Source organism: Ictalurus furcatus, chromosome 14, assembly GCF_023375685.1.
Source record: "Ictalurus furcatus strain D&B chromosome 14, Billie_1.0, whole genome shotgun sequence".
NCBI classification, from domain to species: Eukaryota; Metazoa; Chordata; class Actinopteri; order Siluriformes; family Ictaluridae; genus Ictalurus; species Ictalurus furcatus.
In genome coordinates, this window is record NC_071268.1 from 15,786,833 (window position 1) to 15,808,418 (window position 21,586).

The following is a 21,586-nucleotide window of genomic DNA, read 5'->3' on the forward strand; positions in this document are numbered from 1 at the left end:
AGGCTCAAGGCTCGAAATTGCTACCATTTTGGTCACATATGTTCCAAAATTTAATCTGTATGACCTCAAAATGTATTTGGGAGCGTTTGTGCGAGTGAAAATAATTGTTGTGGTGTGAACGATTTTCATTTCTCTACAAAAAGATCACTAATTACTGCACAGAATGTGCATGCTGTGAGCTTGTAGAGTAACCGATCCATCGTTCTATCCAATGTTACATAACCAATTAAACTTCATCTTTACATTCTTAACGTTAATGAAGATTTTAGATTGGTTACTATTAGCCGTCAATCACTCCCAGGGCTTGAATTTCGGCATGGGATTGCGGGGATTGCACATAATCTAAACCAATCCCGCAAAACTCTGCTTTATAATTCCAGCACAAGTGTATTCGCTTCATCTCGGATCAAATTATTAAATTAATCCACAGACACAAACAAATAAAATCAACACGTCAGGTAGTCTGTCTTTCTTTTAGAATTTAATTCCACAATTAGCGCTGTACCGCCCTTCTGTCTCACGCTCTGTATGAGTGCAGCATCGGCCTGCTTCATATTGTCAATGCCGTGGTTTATGGGATTTATTTTCTTTCACAAGTATTGTGGTTGTACAAAACTGAAAAATAAATGCAAAGCTATAAGAATAGCAAACAACGTGGTCACGCATCGAAAAATACTATGCGTGACTCAAAAATTTTAAAAAGCATTTACAATTATATTGCACAAAACTTAAATATTAATTCAAAGTTTTCTGAATCACACACAAAATCATGTTTCCTTGGTTATATTACTCTTATTATTGTGCTCTCTGACATTTTCTGTTCATGTTTTCTTTTTTTGAATGCATATGCTGTTTTTCCCATCGCGCTTGTTTCCACATTCTCCGCTTGGTTTTTCAAATGTTGCAGTTCGAGTTTCATGTAAATCAGGGCAGGCTTTAGTGTCACCATTGGTCTACTACAGCTCCTCCTCTAGACAATCAATCAAAGAGGGGAGTTGATGTCACTCCACTGCGACTCATGGCTGTTGTATTCATAGACATATATAGATGCCACGTTGGCCGCTTTGATATAAAATACATATAATTTTTATGGTGCTCCTAACTTTTTCAAGTTAGGAGCACAAGTGCTACCAAGTAAAAAATGTTGTTTAATAATAGAGGTTGGTTAATAATAGGATTTATATAACCAATATTAATTGGTTAATAATGTTTAACTGTATGCCATTTTGGCTCTCCTCATTATTCCACTGCTGTCATGCATCCACAAGATGTTATTTTCTTTAGCCACTTTTTAATTAAGAAAAATTGATACTTTGCTTGGGCATTTTACTTGAGTCACAAAGACCCCAATAAGGTCCTGCAAGTCATTAGCCCATATTAACTCACTTCAGTTCCATGGAAATTTTCGTTTTACTAAAAGAAATCAAGCATACAGTGCAGTGTTTTCCTGAAGCACTTACACTCCTTTTCTTATTTTTCTGTCACTCTTTTGTGTTCTGTCTTTTTTACTGTGATATTAAAGCTAATATTGAGTTACCATCCTAGTTAGCTAATATGTTAACTGCACCAAGAGCCATTCCTCATACTTTTCCAGTCCCGTGTTTTATGAGAGGTGAGAATGGTGCATTTTATTTTCGTTCTTTCATAAACACTGTCCCAAAGTCAGACCAGCATTCTTGAGTCTTGAGTTTATATGTTTTTCTACTTTTACCTTGTCTGCAAGAGACATTAAAGTGGCGAAAGAGCTATTAATTCATGATTTCAAGTTGAGGTCATGGTTGGGTTGAGAGCCTGTCAGGGAACAAGGCTGCAGTTGTTTCTGTATGCTGCTTATGGGACAATTAGTCATAAGTAAAATGAGCAAAGCAGGACAAATCTTAGTAATAACCAACAAGTTCACAACAATTTATATGATTTTATCCAGACCTGAACCTATTTTGACATGAACCTGTTGTGACAGGAGTTGTGTTTTGATTACAAGTTCATATATTATACTGGTAACCGGGGCGGATTTAGTGATTTGGGGGCCCTAGGCAAAATATAGGAATGAGGCCCTCATTTCAGTGTTTTAACATTGATATTTAAATTTTCAGCAAACGTTATTTAGCATTAATAGCAATAATCAGGGGTGGACTGGGACCAAAAAGTGGCCCTGGACTTTCTGGCCCAGAGCAGACCACCACACCCAGCCCACAACATGCCACATCATAACACACCGGCTCATTGATGGTTAGACCAATTTTTAACACCAGTTACTAACATAAAAATATAACACAATACAGAAACAATTGTAGATCTGCATCATTTGAACCATACCTTTTGGATATACAGGTTCAAGATGCTGAAGCTCAAACTTATCATTCCACAGATTCAATTTGAGGACCGGTTTGTGATGGTAGAACTAAAAGGCGCATATTTCCACAAGGAGATATCGCCCCATTATAGGACGTTCCTGAGGTTCGCGTTTGGAGGCAATGTGTACCAATATCGATCAAAAGATGCAGGCAATTTGACGGTACCTAGAATAGCGAAGGCTACAGCAGGGGAAGAGCCTTCTCTTATAGAGCCCCACAGTTATGGAACAGTCTTCCAATTAGTGTTCGGGACTCAGATGCAGTCTCAGTGTTTAAGTCTAGGCTTAAAACGTATTTGTATAAAACGTATAATCTTTTCTCTTCCTCTCTCCTTATGTCGAGCCACACACGATTTTATGGAGATACTAAAGATCCTGATCCTTTCTGCTCTCCGGACCTGCCTGATCTGTTTCGGATGTCCTACGTCTGGATGGAACTCTCATCTACTCCAATTCCAGATTGCTGGGACTACGGCTGCTTCTAAGGCCAAACAGACTTCATATAAAACCATAATGAACTTTTTCACACTATCTGTTGTTACCCAGATGAGGATGGGTTCCCTTCTGAGTCTGGTTCCTCTCAAGGTTTCTTCCTCTTAACATCTTAGGGAGTTTTCCTTGCCACCATCGCCACCGGCTTGCTCAATTGGGATAAATTTGCACTTTTAATATCTGTATACCGTGTTTATATATTTCTGTAAAGCTGCTTTGAAACAATGTCTATTGTAAAAAGTGCTATACAAATAAATTGTATTGAATTGAATTGAATATCAGGTTCTTCCTTTTGGACTAGCTTTATCCCCTCGCACCTCCACAATGTGCATGGATGCCTTTCTGGCTCCCTTGAGACTTCAGGGCATCCGTGTTCTAAACTACCTGGATGACTGGTTAATTATAGCATGATCCAGGGAACTGGCAATTCAACATCGAGATTTTGTTCTGAAATTCATCAATTGAAAGGTCACCATGTGTTAGTTGTGACAGACAACACAGTGGTGGTCTCATATATAAACCACAAGGGAGGGTTACGTTTGCACTCCCTGTTCTGGCAGGTGCAACTAATTATTCTCTGGGTGCAGGGAAAGTTTTTGCTAGTGAGTGCAATGTATATTCTGGGCAACTAAGGCAGACATCCTGTTGAGGCAGGGGCTGAGGCCCAGGGATTGGAGGCTCCATCCACAAGTGGTGGAGTGCATATGGTGGAGGGTCGGCCAAGCGGATGTGGTTGCCTATGAGGAGGCAACACACTGTCTGCTGTGGTTCGCCCTCACTCCTTCTGCACCATTGGGACTGGACACCATAGTGCACACATGGCAGAGGTCAGGTCTATACAGTTTTCCCCTGACTGCTCTGCTCCCACAAGTTCTAGCGAGAGTTCGCCAAGACTGTCTACATCTGCTGCTAATAGCACCTTATTGGCCAGCTCGAATATGGTTCTCAGAAATAATATCCTTGCTAGATGGCACCCCTTGGGAAATTCCTGTCTGCAGGGATCTACTGTCTCAAGCCGGAGGACTGATTTATCACCCTCAGCTGGAACTATGGAAACTGTGGGTCTGGCCCCTGAGGGGCACTAGCTCATAGATTCTGGTATCACAACTAAGGTTGTATAAACCATGTTGAATGCTAGAGCACCATCCACAAGGAAATTTTATGGAAACTTTTTGTCTCATGCTGTGTGGAACATCAGTTAGACTGTTAATCTGTGCAAAAGTTACAGTCCTGGAGTTCTTACAAGGATGTTTCTCAGTAGGTTTGGCTCCTTCTACAAATAGGGTCTATGTGGTTGCCAATACAGCCAGCCACACCCCTATTGATGGAACCTCTGTCAGGCAACATCCTTTAACATCGAGGTTTATGTGTGGTGTCAGGCGGCTGAGGCCCATCTGCAGACCACGTATACCTTCCTGGGACCTTTCTGTGGTCCTGGAAGTTCTGTCAGGTGCCCCATTTGAGCCCTTAGAGTCAGCCTCAGAGAAGCTTCTGACTCTAAAGGATGGTCTTTCTGCTGGCCCTGACATCTCTCAAGCGAGAAGGAGATCCACAGGCTCTCTCTGTTGGCCCTTCCTGCCTTGACTTTGCCCCTGGATTAACCAAGGCCTTCCTATATCCTAGGCCGGATTATATATTCCTAAAGTGCTGCCCAGCCGCTAATGTTGCAGGCTTTCTGCCCTCCTTTATTCCTCACACCACAACAAGAGAAATTGTACCTATTATGTCCAGTAAGGGCTCTCTGTACTTACGTCCACTGCTCTGGCCAGTAGCATAAGTTGGAGCAGCTACTGGTCTGCTTTGGTGGCAACAGTAGAGGTGATGCTGTGTTGAAGCAGTGCATCTCTAATTGGATAGTGGAAGCAATTTCTATTGCTTATGAGGTGCACAGTCTCACTACACCTCTGGGTATAAGGGCTCATAGCACTAGGGGAGTCGCCTCCTCAAAGGCTTTGTACAAAGGGGTACCCTTACAGGATATGTGTGCAGCGGTGGGGTGGTCTACGCTGCACAAGTTCATTCAATATTACAGCCTGGATATACATTCCACCCCGGGCTCAAGTATCTTGCAGTGACCCTCAGGGTTGGAACTTTTGAACAGGCCATGCCCTCAGTATGATGGAATGGGTACTTTCATTCTCACAGCGTGAAGCTCACGCAATGTTGAGTTCCCTTTGAAAAGGAATGTCTGAGTTACGCATGTAACCCTGTTCCCTGAGAAGGGAACGATACATTTCATAACTTTGTCATACTGGGGCATGCCTGTGAAATGCATCATTGCTTCATATAAAAGAGGCTGATGGCACAGTTCACAGGTGCCATTTTTATATCTACATAGATATAATAGATGTACATAGATACATTTTTATATTTATATATGCTCTTAATTGCCACATCACCTGATCATGGCAGGCCTATAAATAGGCATGATGTTACACAAGCTTCAGATACCGGTCACACGCGAGGGCGCTTCCCACAGTGTGAAGCTCACGCAACGTCTCGTTCTCTTCTCATGGAACAAGGTTACACACCTAACCCAGACATTTTCAAATGAAAAAGCTGAGCCTTTTCACTCGATGACAGCTGGGGGTGGATGTACAGGTAGATAACACTTTGTATTGTAGTAAGAAATCAGATGCAGGGAAAGTTTCCATATTATAGAAAGTACAGAAAACAAGAATTTTGTCTTTAACTTAGACAGATGAATTACGCAAAATATGTCTATGGACATGCAGTTGCAACATGTTAGGTAGTATAATAGTCTATTGTGCTTTCATCGTACCTTTTTGTGCAGCAATCTGGCAAAACCCCTTGTATCACTATGTCTGAATTCTGGAAAATAGCTAAAACTGCAATTTCCAAATTATGCAATAGAGAAACATACTTCAGTTCAGAAAATCTTGTAGTTTTCAGAACTATATACAGTAGATAGTCAAAATTTCTCCAGGTGAAAAGTTTTTTTTCCAGGCTGCCACACCTTTAAGATACTATAATCTTCTCCTGTATAAGAGTTGAATGAAAGCATACCACTCACAGAAATCTACACACCAATACACATTCAAGTGTGATTCAAGTGCACTGACCTCCTTTGCAACTGAGTCTGTTATACTCTGCGCTACTGAATCTTTCATCCAACATTTGGAATCAGCAAATGAGTCGTTATATGCTAGGTCCTGTTTCAAGTGTTTAATTGCTTTCTGGGCAAACACTACTTCCCTCTGACCGTCCCTGCAGTACAGAAAAACTCCAATACAAAGGGAGACGTGTCCTTGTGACCATAATTTAGCAGGACACTGCCCTTGGTTTTTTGAAAATTGGGCTTTTCAAAGCATACAGTATAGCTCATTACAGGATGTGGTCACACACTTTTAGTCAAGCACTCACCACACATATTTAGAGAACTGCAGAAGTGGATTAAAATAATGTTGCTCTAAGCCACAAGGACTTCTGATGTTTTTTCTATCACTGTTCTTATAATTTTCCTTTTTCTTGGAAAAAATGGTCACTATATCGGGGGGCATGGTGGCTTAGTGGTTAGCGTGTTTGTCTCGCACCTCCAGGGTTGAGGGTTTGATTCCCGCCACGGCCCTGTGTGTGCAGAGCTTACATGCTCTCCTTGTGCTTTGGGGGTTTCCTCCAGGTACTCTGGTTTCCTCCCCAGTACAAAGACATGCATTGTAGACTGATTGGCATGTCCAAATGTGTCCGTAGTATATAAATGGGTGTGTGAATGTGTGTGTGATTGTGCCCTGCAATGGATTGGCGTCCACAACACAGCTGGGAGAGTGACACAACCGTTTTAAGTGTGCCTTAAATGTCCAGACACACTTTGCTACTCATTAGTCATTATTGTTGTAGGGATCAGACACAGCCAGTCATGGTAAACACTTAGAGTGCCCAGCCAGCAAGGCTTAGTTTGAGCATGCCAGTAGTCATAACTTTCCATTAGCCAGAATTATCTCTGCCAGTATGAAGTAATGTCATAAAAGAAAATACCCTAATTCCATTTACAGGTGGCTCAGCGACTGTTGTGAAATCCATCACTGTTTTGTGGTGCTTCATAAAGCAAAGTGGTGTAATTTGCCATAAGTCCATGTGTCTTGATGATAGGACAGTATTGAATAATCTACTCTTTTTACAGATTCAACATAATTTTAATGTGCAGTAAGAAAACTAATGTGGGTAAAGAAAACTCACTCATGTTACCATTTTGATGATGCCAGGATTAATTTTTTATGTAATCCAATCTCTCTAATGCTACAGACCTGAGATGTCATTATACAGTGGCTGCCCAATGATGTTGATGAAGAGCAGTTTCTGTGATATGTATGAGCGCTATTCTTCACTGCCCAGTGTTATGATTGAACACACCAATCAAATGCATGCAATCACTGACACTTTAAAAGAGACTCTCAGTCAGAACAGTAACGTAAAGTGTACACTCAGTTACCAACCTGTAATCTGTTTGCTAATCTTATTTTGCCTTTATTTATAGTTTATCGATTTACATTTCTGCCTCTTTCAGTGTGTTTGCTCATCACCTAACCTTTGCCTGTTTTCTGACACCGAACCTGTCTATCTTATCGACTTGGATTTGTTTGCTTGTGTTTTAAAAAAACTGGTTAACCTGCAACTGCATCCATCTTCACCTCCATTACATGACATAGACAGAAACGTAGATAATTAATTTTTTTTCAGGGGCTGAATATCTTATGGTATAAAAAAATTATTAATTCAGAGGAAGAAGCCTTTATTGGTCACATATACATTACAGTGCAGTGAAATTCTTTTCTTTGCATATCCCAGCTAGTGAGGAAGTTGTTAAGAAGTTTATGTGAGGCATTCTTTCTTTCTTTCTTTCTTTTTCAAAGAGAGAACTTGGCCATATTTCAAATCTAATTGATGACTTCTTGTCTAAAGGGTCTAATGGTTCTCTGTAATAAACTGCAGGCTATAAAATGACATGCAGCACATTTTAAGCAGTTTATAAGAAGATAAATGCAAAAGCTGAACCTTATTTACAAGACAAATGATATTTTTCATCAGCACAATCTATTTACCATTTAGAGATCTTCGACTTGGTTTTTGTTGCCAAAGATTTGTTTTTAATTATTTGCAGATGCAGAATCATTTAAGCTCCTGTCAAACATGGAAAGATTGATGCAAATACTCAATTGACTGGCAATCCAGTGTGGTTCCCAGTAAATTATCAGGCTCCCATGTTGGACAGAGGTCAACACATTACCTGAAAAGTAATGAAGTTTTGTTGACTATTTATCGAGGGATGCACAGACATCTTTTAAGGTGATTTTAAAGCACTGTGAAGCTAGAACATGGAAAAACATACAGTCAACAATGAAGAAGAACAGGAGAAATGATTGAAAATTTGAATGGTTTCGAAACGACTGTGCCGTTAGCCATATATTTTGAGGACAAATTCTTCTTTTAAGAGGTAAAGCATTTCTGATTTCCTGGGTTTTGTGATGGAATAGTTAGCAGCATTGTTTTTGTAATTGCTATTACTACATAAATTACATACATTTAACGAGTTATATTGGAAGATATACAATATAAAGTGATTGAACGGCAGTAAAGGATGTGAATTTAGATGATTGTATAGAGAACAGAGGTGGTTTGTACATGAGCAGTTTGTGGCAAAAGTTTAGAGATGCTTACTTGAGTTCTATAGTGAAAGGCTGATTAACCTGCAGGACCCACTCACAGCGGGCATTAGTGGGGTAACTTTCCAAAACCAGATGACCTTGCCTCTTCTTGATCACACCACCACATGCTACAATGTAGATATATATACATCTCCATCAATTTGTTCATCCACTCATTGATTTTCATTTACATTTTCTAGCAATATCATTTGTAGGTATCAGTACAGTATATGGTCTTTAAATGTCTTTTAACTTACAGCTGACACAAAATTTCACTGATATTGCCACAGGCACTTTGCAGATATCATCAATGTGTCAGGTATCTATGAAAGATTGACATGTGAGATATGGATGGGAGTAGAGCTTACTCAGACAGTCACCACCAGACCACCCAGGACGGCACTCAGCACAGTATTGGCCCTTGATGAAGAAGTCGTCCCTCGGCCCCCATGTCCCATTATTGCACCGCTTGCAGTTTTCAAATATGCTGCAGCCTTTGACAAGAGGAAGGAGAAAACAGTCAGAATGAAAGAAAGGGACTGTTCAATGTTCAAGAAATTATAAAGCTATGTGGTAATTTGGCTTTTATCCATGCCTAACAGGCTTCGCCCCATGCGCACATAAGTATATAAGCTGATAAATGTATTACAGTTGAGCTAATTGAGAAGGAACTTCCTGAACTAGACATGTTCACAAAGCTCTGGAGAAATCCTGCCAGTAGGGATGAGCTTTACATAAGGAGTGAGAAACATTAAAATGTATGTAAGGAGTATGGAGTATCAGAACAGTACAAGTAGCTCTATGACTACGTCACTGTGCAGTTTATGAGGATATTATTTTTAAAGACTTTTTGCTTAACATTTTGGTAGTAAAACAGTTGCCTAGGTATGAATCTAACTATGAACATCTGGTATTTGTGAACACCCACTCTCTCTCTCTCTCTCTCTCTCTCTCTCTCACACACACACACACACACACACACACACACACACACACACATATATATATATATATATATATATATATATATATATATATATATATATATATATATATATATATATATATATATATATATATATATATATATATATAACAACTTAATGTTAAGATGTTGAGATGTCTGTTTTCCCTGTATACACCCTCACTGGGTTCAAGAAAAAAACAAGCAAAAACAGCACAAGATTGATAGAAAATCCTGTATTGTGTCATATGGGTTTTCACACTGAGCCATCACAATCAATTTCCCTTCACCTAATGACCCGGAATGTTTCCTTTGCCTCCAGTTCCACACAGTCATGACAGTTTAGTTGAGGTATAATTGCCAAATCAAATATCTAAGGAAACACTATAGACCTTGATCGAGAAAGATCAATGAAATGAAAGTCTACAGAGGTGCACAGTTTATGAAGTTTCACAGGCTGAAGATGGCCATGGGAGTTTGGAACAGGACACTGGGGTGTAAAAGATATTCTGATGTCAAAGGCAGAGATAGAAAGTCATTAGAGAGTTGATTAATTTTCAATAACAGCATGTCCACAAGTGTTTTATTCTTCTTATATCACAGCAATTTGTCAGCAATTATAACCATAGGGCATACCTTTTACCTATATATAGTCACATTTAATGCTGTGGAATGTCTGTGGAAGAAGGAACATCTGTTTCTGATCACTTACTTTCTAACATATCCCCATATCAACATTTTTGTTTGTTTGTTTGTTATAAGACATTATTGCAAAGTGTCTGCCATAAAATTCTCTGTGAATTTGCTGTTACTATAGCAACTGTAATGTTTTAGAATGAGTGCATTAATATAACCTGTGGCTTGCCTTGCAGCCAGAACTACTGTCAGAGCTGCTATTATAAATAATAAATCAAAACCTCCTGACCAATTAGATTCAAGAATTCAACAGCACTGTTTTATAAATAAGAAATAAATGTTCCACCAACATGGTGAAAATAATTAATAATGAGGTGCTGTGGTGCAGCACTACTGCAAAGTTTATTCTACTATAACAGCAAGCCCTGAAGCTTTAATTCCATTTCTACCATAGCAATTTGCAACAATTACACAATTTTATGTATTAAAGACTCGAATGACATTTTATTTTTATCCATTTATAATAACATTTAATGTGGAATGTTCACAAAACAAGTTACTTTCTGTTATCGCTTACTTTATAACAGCTATAAACAGTCATTCCCTCAGCAGCCTCACTTTTTTTTCTCTTTTCCTTGAAGTTATTAAGACAAAAAACACAGCTTGTCAAGTTAGCGAGAAACCGCAAACTGTAAAGCATTACATCTTGAGAACTTTCTTTGAGACAGAAACTTTTAAGTTACAGCTTTAAAGTTAGAGCATGTGGAACCTCCTTCTATGAATGTTAAGAAAGAGTTCTCTTTATAGAAAGCGTTACCATAGCAATCATTATACATTTTTGTTGTTATTGATAAATAACAACACTTAGTTTCTTTTTGGATTAAAATATGAGCGTCCTCCTTACAGCATATTAGAACGAGGACATAAAAATTCCTATGATTTGCCTTGACTACTGTCAGAGCTGCTGTTATATAAAATTGTTAAATAAAAAATAAAAAAACACCTTCTGACCAATCAGAATCGAGAATTAAAACTGCTGTGGTATAAAAGTATAGTATCTGAGCTATAAGACATTAGGATCACACACATACACACACATTTCTATGACTCTCATATCGAACTTGTGTGCAAAGTTGGAGGCCTGATTTACCTGGATGGATGATGCAGGGGTCACATTCATGGCGAGCGTTTCTGCAGCATGGAACAGCATATCCCACTTGTGTACCCTGAAGAGGGCATTTACATCGGATCACATCGTATTCGCAGCATCCTCTACACATTACATTCCACTCAGGCCCAGGGCAAAAATTATACAGATATCTGTAGTCTGAAAGACAAAATGGATTACTGTATTAACATATTATTCTATTTAGTACATTTGTGAAGAGTTTCTGAGCTTAAATGTTTGAGACCCTGAGGGCTGCTTTTCCACACACACACACTGAGATTTGGACTAAAATGGGATGTTTTATTCAGTTTTTGATTGTTATTACAGTAAACCTGTAAGACTGTCTGTTAATATTTTTAACATGACCTCACTGCTACAAATCATCTCTGCAGTGTTAGCAAACTGTAAATGTTGCAGGAATGATTTAGTGCAGTCTAATAACTTGTACTTTTATGAGTGGGCATTTGAAGTTTGAGTTTTATCCGTCCATCCATCCATCTTCTATACCGCTTACCCTTTTCAGGGTCACAGGGAACCTGGAGCCTATTCCAGGAAGCATCGGGCACAAGGTGGGATACACTCTGAACAGGGTGCCAATCCATCGCAGGGCACAATCACATACACATTCACACACCCATTCATATACTACGGACACTTTGGACATGCCAATCAGCCTACCATGCATGTCTTTGGACAGGGGGAGGAAACCGGAGTACCCGAAGGAACCCCCCGCAGCACAGGGAGAACATGCAAACTCCACACACACAGGGCCACGGTGGGAGTTTGAGTTTTAACCCAGAAAAAACTAATTTGTCTCTCTATTAGTTAACAAAATCCAGTGAAGCACAGTAGCATGTCCTCATATAGTTTCCTCACACAAGTGACAATAAATGTGTTTTCATGAATATCTGACAGTTTTGACCTTATGGGGATATTTGGCTGATCCCCACAAGGAAAGCTGTGTGTGTGTGTGTGTGTGTGTGTGTGTGTGTGTGTGTGTCCAGCTTATCAGGCATGTCAGGCATTTTCCAAGGAATAACCTCAAAACAAAAAAACAACAACAAAAAAAAAACCTCTTACTCCAGGAATTGCTTCTCTGATAATAAACTAAATTAAATCTAAATATCTGTTTATCCATGCTCTATTTCTGCATGTCAAAGAGTGAGATGGGAAATCTCAGACGCTGAAGCACACGGCCTGCCTTATGTAACCTGGAGTTTAAATGTCCTCAGCTGAGAGGTGGAAACTCAGCCATGGAATGAGAAAACAGAGAAAAACAGAAGCTTTGATTTGCAGCACTGAGCAGTTCTGCTCAGCTCACTGCTCACATGCTCCACATCTCCCATGGCAACATCCTTGTACCATGTTGTTATTGTTGTTGTGGTGCAAACTGGGAATTCTCCTTTTGGCAAACAGATGAATTATGATTCATCACAGATTATACTTGTGCAGTGTGGACATTCAGCTGAAGTGAATCCATGTTGTCACGTTATTTCTGTGTAAGAAAGAGAACGTTAGCCAACTTTAGATCCAAACACTGCTAGCAGTTCGTCATGACTCAGACGTCAGTAATCACAGTCTTCTGGAGAAAAACAGCACAGACTATTAAAGAACATACCAAAACAGAGGCAGGACCAGGCCCATGTTAAAACCTTTTAGGGGCTTGTAGGGAACATGCAAGGCTCTCACCACATAGATTACATGAAATAAAATGGGGTCATCATTTTAACAATCATTAAATTGAATGGGTTATATTTAGAAAAGGAGTGTTTAAAATTCCATATAGACAGTAAAACAGCCTTTATTGTCTCATATAGAAGTACAGTACAGTGAAATTCTTTTGACTTTTCCTATCCTTGTGTGTAAGGAAGTTGGGGTCAGAGCTCAGGGTAAGCTATAATACGTAACCCCTGGAGAAGAGAGGGTTAAGGGCCTTACTCAATGGCCTAACAGTGGCAGCTTGAAACCGACATGGCATTATAGTCCACACGTTATCTGTAATCATATAATTTAAGATATAAATAATAGCTCTGCCACTGCCATTATTATTCTGCCTTTTAATTTAACTAAATAGCCTAATAAGTACATTTTAAGTCCATTCTGCAAATTTCACTCACTCATTATAGATACTTCATCATTAAAGCAATTGCTTGCTGGCAATTTAAGCGTTTAATGAAGATTATAAGAAGTTAAGAAGATTAAAGAAGTCTGCCTTCTATTTCTATTTATTTTGGTTTCTTCCAGATCTACCAAAATAAACAGTAGCATTCTTGTGTTCTACAGAATTATTGGCATTAGCATTTTAAAGAGGCCAATGAGGAGGAGATCAGAAACCAAACTTTTTTTTTTTTTATGCATTCAGTTTTATGTGATAGTGACCAAGAAACCAATTTTTTTTTTTTTATTAACTTTCTTAAAATCAAGGTGACTTTTATGTTCATTTATTATTTTTGTATCAGAGCTGTCATCGGGACTGAAGTGGTACACAGGTCATAACATGAACAATTTTTATTTTTTTATTTTTTAAATAATCTATTGTTTCTGTATGAAACAGCAAATGTAAATTACAAGACTAGACATACAGTGTATGGCCAAAAGTATGTGGACACCTGACCATCACACCCATATGTGGACCTTCGCTAAACTGTGCTCACAAAGTTGGAAATACACAATTGTATAGAATGTCTTTGTATGCTTTAGCATTAAGATTTCCGGCTTCATTGGAACTAAAGGGCTCAAAACCTGTGCCAGTGTGACGGTGGCAATATGTTGAGAAATGTCATTTTACAACTGACATTTCTCAACATATTGCCAACCCTTTCTAGTATGGGCTTCTCGTTTCTAATCTCTTGCACATCAAAAACCAAAAATACATATTACACATATAGAGTACATGCATGTTATTTTAAGAGAATATGGGAATTACTGTATATAGTTGAATACTGTAAAGTATATAGTACCACTCAGTTTTAGCTCCTCCCTTCCCCATCCCCCTCCCCCCTCCAAGATTAAAACCACAATATTAATGGACTGTTGGTCATAATCTTAAGTAGGAGAATAAGTGTACCTAATCCAGCATATTATCTAAGATCTATCTGGAGGACACTCTCTTAAGACCAGGTGGAAAAACTATGTGCGTGTGAGTGCTATGGGGTTTTATGTTCCTGTTACCAAGATGCTACTTAATGCACACAATGGGTGTGTGAGTCCTTTATAGGCTCTTAGGCACACTGTGGTTTAAATAATAATGTTAAGATTTATGTAACTTAAGGAGAGGAAGAAAGTCTCAACTGGCTTCCTTACAAGGCAAAATGCAAGACAAGAACATTGATCAAATAAGTGTGATATTATGCATCATAAACGATATTAGGCATCCTATCAATATTCTTTAACTTCCTGTTGATGTGCATTCTATTTATAAAGCACAGTAATTATTCATATAATACTGTATGTAATGAAAGCCTCACTAATATATATCAGTCATAGATACTTACTTCTATTTATATATATTTTTATGCCTGTATGTCATTAACAACTTATTAAATATATGCACTTAAGAGATATCCCAAAAGGTCTGTGCGTTGAGAAGAATGTGCACAATACTTGCCGCTGTTTTAGGGACCCTTTATGTGGTTTCCTTTGACTAGTTTCACACTCATTAAGGTTAATTATTTCAAGCATCTATATGTTAAGTAGACACAAAGCATTAACTAAAGACTTCTGTGTTGAAGCTGTTATTTATTTTTATTATTATTATTATTATTATTATTATTATTATTATTATTAGTCTCTATTATGAAAGTCATAGCCAAAGTCAACCTTTACCAGAGAACAAGCAAATGTCAAACTGTAGCAAAGCCATATGCTCTGTGAATATGAGTAAAATATGTTACCCTCAGTGAGTTTTTTTAAGTATACTGGTTGAGTATATTGTTAACTGGAGACAGTGTAAAGAGGAGTTCTGCACATCTGCAACATATAGAGATGGTTAACTTTATGACCTTCAGAAATAAAGCTGAAATGTATAGACCTTCTGGTCGTAAAATCATGCATGTGTCACGGCACCCCTGCCCATCATTATCTGTAAGCAGTTTTACATTTTATAATGTAATGGTTAATATTTAGGCTAGCACGCACACCTTCAGACAGGCATCCACCAACACCTGCAAAATGTGTCCAGATTATACAGCTGCCATATTTACATCTCCGAAAGCATGAAGAAAGCATGAGGAGTCAGTGTGTGTGGGTATGTGTGGGTGTGTGTTGTGTGGGTGTGTGTGGGTGTGTGTGCGTGTACACGCATGTGTGTTTCACTTATTATAAACTAATTAGATATTTTTGGAAAGAGGCATTATTTGCCCACATAATGAGGGAAAGGGTTTGAGGGTTTGGGAGAAAATATTGTTGAAAATACTTTGAAAAAGAATTTGGCAAAAACTCCAAAAAAAAAAAAAAAAGAAAAGAAATAAACCCCACAACAATAATTTAATATATATGGAACATAAATACAGCTCACCAACTCACACCAGACTAACAATTAAGTAAACATTTTATAGACTTTGTTTAATACATTTACATTTATTCATTTAGCAGATGCTTTTATCCAAAGTGACTTACAAATGTGGAAATACATGCAAAGCGATATATCATGCAGAAAACAATACAAGTAGTTCTACCATACAAGAGTTTTAATTGAGCTCTAGAAAAGCAAAGTGGGCAGAGTAGAGGTGTAAGTCCCAGAGTAAGGTTTTTTATAGGGGTTTATTACGTGTTCACGGAAGAGGTGGGTCTTTAGCTGTTTTTTGAAAATAGTGACAGATTCTGCAGTCTGGATTGAGGTTGGAAGTTCATTCCACCACTGAGGGACAGATAGTGTGAAGGTTCTGGAAAGGGACCTTGAGCCATGCTGAGTAGGCACTACTAATCGCCGGTCATTAATCAATCACAGATTTTTGTTGACCTTTTTTGACTCTCATTCACATTAACCTTGTTTTCATTCCAGACTTGTATCTTCTTTTTCTTCACTTTCTCATTTCTCTCTCTCTCTCTCTCTCTCTCTCTCTCTCTTCATAGTTAATTTCCTCATTCTGTGCCAAGACAACCCAAATGTTCTGTGCACATTCCACATTCCAGTCTTCAGATTCCAGCACATTCATGCAAATCTCTCTTTTAACTTTACTGGATTGTATAATTGCTATCTACTTTTTCCTTTCCAGATGTGCACTGCTTAGCTCTAACCAGTATCTGTAGAAGGAACGGGAAGCCAAAAATATCTCTCAAAATAGCTTCCAAACTCATGCCACCAAGGAAGTGAACGCTATTAGCTGGGCCACAATTGTTTTAAATCTATGTTAAACTTAATTTAGTATTTTTTAAGCTAAAACGAATTTGGCTTATGTTCTTAAAATTGCACGCACTTATCTTTGGAAAAATCTAACTATATTTAGTCAGTTCTGCAATTTCACCTGTTCTGTGTTTGGCTAACTGTTTTCCCTGTTTCCCCACGATGATCTCCGGCTGTCTATGGTCAGCTAACAGTGAGGTTCTATGTGATGTTTCCATGGAGTATCTTGAACTGGATGATTTTATCAATCATTTTTAAGCCTGCTGCATTGGTACTTCAATATACAGCAGAAGAACTTTTTCAGCTGTGATTTTATTGCTATGAGCCTATTCCAGATCTCCATCATTACAGGACATTTTTATCCGTAAATTCCTCATCGTAAATACATTCACTATGGGTCAAGATGGAATTACAATCCCAATGATTCGAACTCCATACGGTCTTTCTGTTCATTCTCTTCGCATCCGTCAAAAATTGGGATGTACTGTGGAGTACTTTGTGCTGGCCCACCTAGGCAGTTCAATTATTGCCAAATCTATTAAGAACACCTTACTTTTGGATTATTCAATATCCATTCAATCAACAACAAAGCACCAATGGTTTTGGATCTACTGAAGGATTGTAAGTTTGACTTGTTCTGTTTAACATGGCAGCAACAAAATGGCTTCTCACAGTTGAATCAATCCCTTCCCAGGTTTTGTCTATGCTTGTCAACCCCATGTCTTGGGTCGAGGTGGTGGTCTTGCGATGCTTTACAATAAGAAATGGAAGGTGTCCACCATATATGTTCCTTCTTATGTTACTTTTGAATCCATGGTTTTACAAGTTAATGGGCCTATACCTACTATTATAACTACTGTATATCATCCTCCTAAGGCAATACTAATTTTTTAACTGAACTTTCAGCTTATTATGTTCTATTTTTTTTCTATGGTTGGTGATCTTAACATACATGTCGACAAGGCAAGTGCCACTGATACAAAATATGTTTTATCATGCTTGGACAGCTTTGGACTGAAACAATTTATTGCTTTTCCGACTCATATAAAAGATCATACACTTGATATTTGTTGCACTGGAATAACACCTTTAAATTTTAGTGCACTTGACCTGTCTATATCTGACCATAAATTGGTGTCTTTTAGTGCCAATTTAGCTGATCAAAGATTGTTCCAAGTCATACTATTTCATTTTGTAACATTAAGAATATTGATTTATCTGTTTGTTTGTTTTTTAATGAAGTTAATGACCTGTTGAACATACTATTTAGTCTGGATGAATTGGTTTCTCAAGACAATGACCGATTGCAGAATATCTTGGACGTTGTTGCGCCTGTGAGAACTCGGACTGTTTAATTTGTTCATATTGCTCCCTGGTATCTCCTGAAGTACATCAGTTAAAAGCAAAATGTCGTCGACTGGAATTTTTACATTTAAGGTCTGGTCTTATTGTACACAAGCAAATATATGATAAACACATCAGACACTATAAGGAAGCACTTTGTACGGCTAAAGGCCTGTTCACACGGGAAGTTTTTTGTAGCGTGTTAAATGATCCGTTTTTTTTGCCACTTTTTTTGTGTTCACACCCAAGCGTTAAATGCAAACGACGCACTGGATGAGAGTGCAAATTCACTCCCTGACAGTAGATTGCGCTTATTGAAAAGCAGAAATAGGCCGGAACACAAGGTGGCGCTGCACAACTTTTCGTTTCTGACACACGCTTATCACTGAGAATAAGAAGATATATATATATATATATATATATATATATATATATATATAAAATATTCCTTACCACAACAACTTCCTTTTATCAACATTCTTGTAGTTGCTGTGGCATTTATCATAAAGCTCTCAGAGTTCAGACACCAAAGATACCACCAGCTAAACATTCATCTTGCTACTTGCATGCATCTTCTTCTTTGGCTTCTTTTTCGGCTTCTTCTTCGTCGGTAAGACAGATTTGTACTTGAGCGCCATCAAGTCGTACTTTTATCTAACATCAGTGGCTCCAGGTGTGTGAACAAAAGCGCGAATCTCACTGGTAGGACAGTTAACGCCTAGACGTTAAAAAAATTTATGCTTTAATGCCAGGTGTTTTACGTGTGAGTGTGAACACTCCCATTGACAGCTATTGGGGCATTAAACGGACCATTTTTCGTAGCGCGAAATGTCCCGTGGCGAATGGGCCTTAAATCTAATTATTATGCCAATTTAATACATTCTGGAGGTGGGAATACAAGAATTTTGTTCTTTACAATGAATAGTATTCTGCAACCACCTGATGCGTTTTCATTACATCTGCATTCTTCTGTTCTATGTGATACTTTTATGACTTATTCTAATAATAAAATTGAAAATATTCATCAAAAATTGATGACTCACAACAATGGGGCATGTAATACATGGTTTTCTTTTCAGGTAGATTCTTCCTTAACAGATTTTTGTAGTTTTCATTTGTCTACGGTAGATGAAATAACTGAGTGTGTTCAAAAATCTAAGTCTACAACTACAGTTAGATCCTATTCCTACGCATCTGGTTAAGTCTTGTCTACCTTCGTTTTTACCGCTGATAACTCAAATCATACATTCCTCTCTTGCTACTGGTATTATTCCTTCGTATCTTAAAGTAGCAGCCATAACCCCAATTCTAAAGAAACCTGGCACGGATCATAATAATCCAGAAAACTGTTTTTCTAAATTTTTGGAAAAATATAGTTGCTCGACAGGTATATGCTCATCTTACAGAGAATAACTTGTTTGAGAAATTTCAAGGTCTGCGTATCATCCATCCATCCCAGCACAGAGACTGTGCTTATTAAAGTTACAAATGATTTGTTGATGGCTGCGGATTCTGGATTTTTAACAATACTCATTTTTCGTGATTTAAGGGCAGCTTTTGACACTGTTTTGCATAGTATTTTTTAAAATTTTTTTTTGGAGGGATTGATTTGCATTGAAATCACTGGTATTCCCTTTGCCTTGTTTAGATCCTATTTACTGGGTCGGACTCAGTTTGTTTAAATTAAAGGCTTCAGAGCACAGACCTCTCAGATTACTAGTGGCATGCCTCAGGGCTCAGTTTTGAGCCGTCTTCTGTTTATTATTTATTTTTTGCATTTAGGTCCCATTTTCCATAAAATCTGTATAAATTTTCATTGTTATGCTGATGACACCTAGCTCTATTTGTCTTCAAAGCCTAATTTAATACTACCACCTTCTTCTCTCTTGGCTTGTTTTACTTGCAATTTTCTTAAGGTCAACAGTGAGAAAACTGAGATCTTATTAGTAGGCACTAAATCAAAGCTGAAAAAATTGTGGAAATTTCACACTTACTATTGACAACTATGCTATCTCTCATTCCCTTCAGGTTAAGAGTCATCCTTGACAGTACTTTATCGTTTGAGGCACATGTAAATAACATTACATGGTCAGCATATTATCATCTGCGAAATATTAATCGTCTTCGACCATCTCTTGCAACTAATAGTGCTGCTGTCCTTGTATGTGCTTTAGTTACATCTCATATTGATTACTGTAATTCTCTTCTCAGTGGTGTTTCACAAAAGCTTCTTCACAAACTTCAAATGGATCATTACACAAACACCATCAATTGAGGACATGTCTCCAGTTCTTAGAGTGGATTCAATTTAAGATTTTACTTTTCACTTATAAGGCTCTTCATAATTTAGCATCTTCATATCTTCATGATCTTCTTCATGTTTATTCACCTATCCGATCCCTTAGGTCTTTTGCATCTATAACTCTTGTTACACCTTCTGTATGTTTGACGACTATGGGAGAGTAGAGCTTTTAGTTGTACTGCTCAGAGTTGTTTAATACCTTGCCTCAAGACATACATAATAGTTCTAGTCTTTCAATTTATAAATCACATCTTAAATCTGTCTTTTTTTTTTTTAGAATAGCTTATTCTGTCTGATATAGCTTTTGTATATTATTGTATATAGTTTTTTTTTTTTTAATACATTGCTTATATATCTTATTATTTGTAAGGTGTCCTTGAGTGTCTTGAAAGTCATCCATAAATAAAATGTATTTATTAAGATCGTATTCCGTTTCACAGGCCAAATGCAAAGACACTGGCCAAGCACCAGCTTTCCCAAAGCTTTTCCTACATTCAATCAAGAGAAACAGCAACTTCTCCCAGTGCTTCCATGCAGATGTTCTACACTCATATGGCATACTGATTCAAAGACAGGTTGTTTGAATTACAGCATGTAGATTTGTTGTTTTAGAAATGTTGAAGTGGATGCAGGCCCTGATAGTATCGCTGGGAACAAAACCCTCTGAAATCTCATCCAGGTTTTTCCAGGACTTGTTAGTCATCTGTGACCCCAGCTAAACTATAAAACATTTAACCTCACTATAGACCTAAATTACGGTACTGAACTTTGTTCAGTCTGTGTCTGAAGACTGTGGGCTGCTGCAGGATTTTGAACTTGCTAACTCGTCACAAAAATAAAAATAGTCCTGTGGTCATCTCCCATTTGCAACATATTAAAGCACTGGAGAGAAAATGCTTTCCAATTCATCAAGAAAGCCTTTGAAGTAGTGAACTGTACTGTTTGTTAGACAAATTAGACTAGTACTTAGCAACTTTGGTAATAGAAAAAAGCTGATTCTAAAGTATAGTAATAGTTAACATTTTCTATATTTGCATGAGACTAGTATAAGGATATGGTCAAAAGTAAACATACTTGTCAAGAGTCCTGTGTAGGCATTAATGAAGCCACATACAGTGTTTCACTTGACCCTGAGACCAACTGTTTTTGTTTAACAATGCTCTGACTTTACAATGAAGCCATCCATGCCATGCAGCTGCCCTTCTACCTCTCCCCGATCTCATCTCATCTTTTCGCCATTGTTTTGCTGGCTGCTCTCTCTCTGCTCCAGTTGTTTCAGGATGGCTCCCAAAACTAAGCAAGCAACTGCAGCTGATGAGT

General features: G+C 38.0%; 1 protein-coding gene across 1 annotated transcript in view; it reads right to left on the bottom strand.

Annotated features, from left to right (window-relative positions):
- Nucleotides 1-21,586, bottom strand: part of pamr1b (peptidase domain containing associated with muscle regeneration 1b) — a 40,020-nt gene that overhangs the window by 13,890 nt on the left and 4,544 nt on the right. The window contains exons 2-4 of the mRNA XM_053640813.1: nucleotides 11,259-11,435; nucleotides 8,877-9,002; nucleotides 8,522-8,636 (exon numbers count right to left, since the gene is read on the bottom strand). Coding sequence (XP_053496788.1) covers nucleotides 8,522-8,636; nucleotides 8,877-9,002; nucleotides 11,259-11,435 — 418 coding nt within the window. The remainder of the gene's footprint in view (nucleotides 1-8,521; nucleotides 8,637-8,876; nucleotides 9,003-11,258; nucleotides 11,436-21,586) is intronic.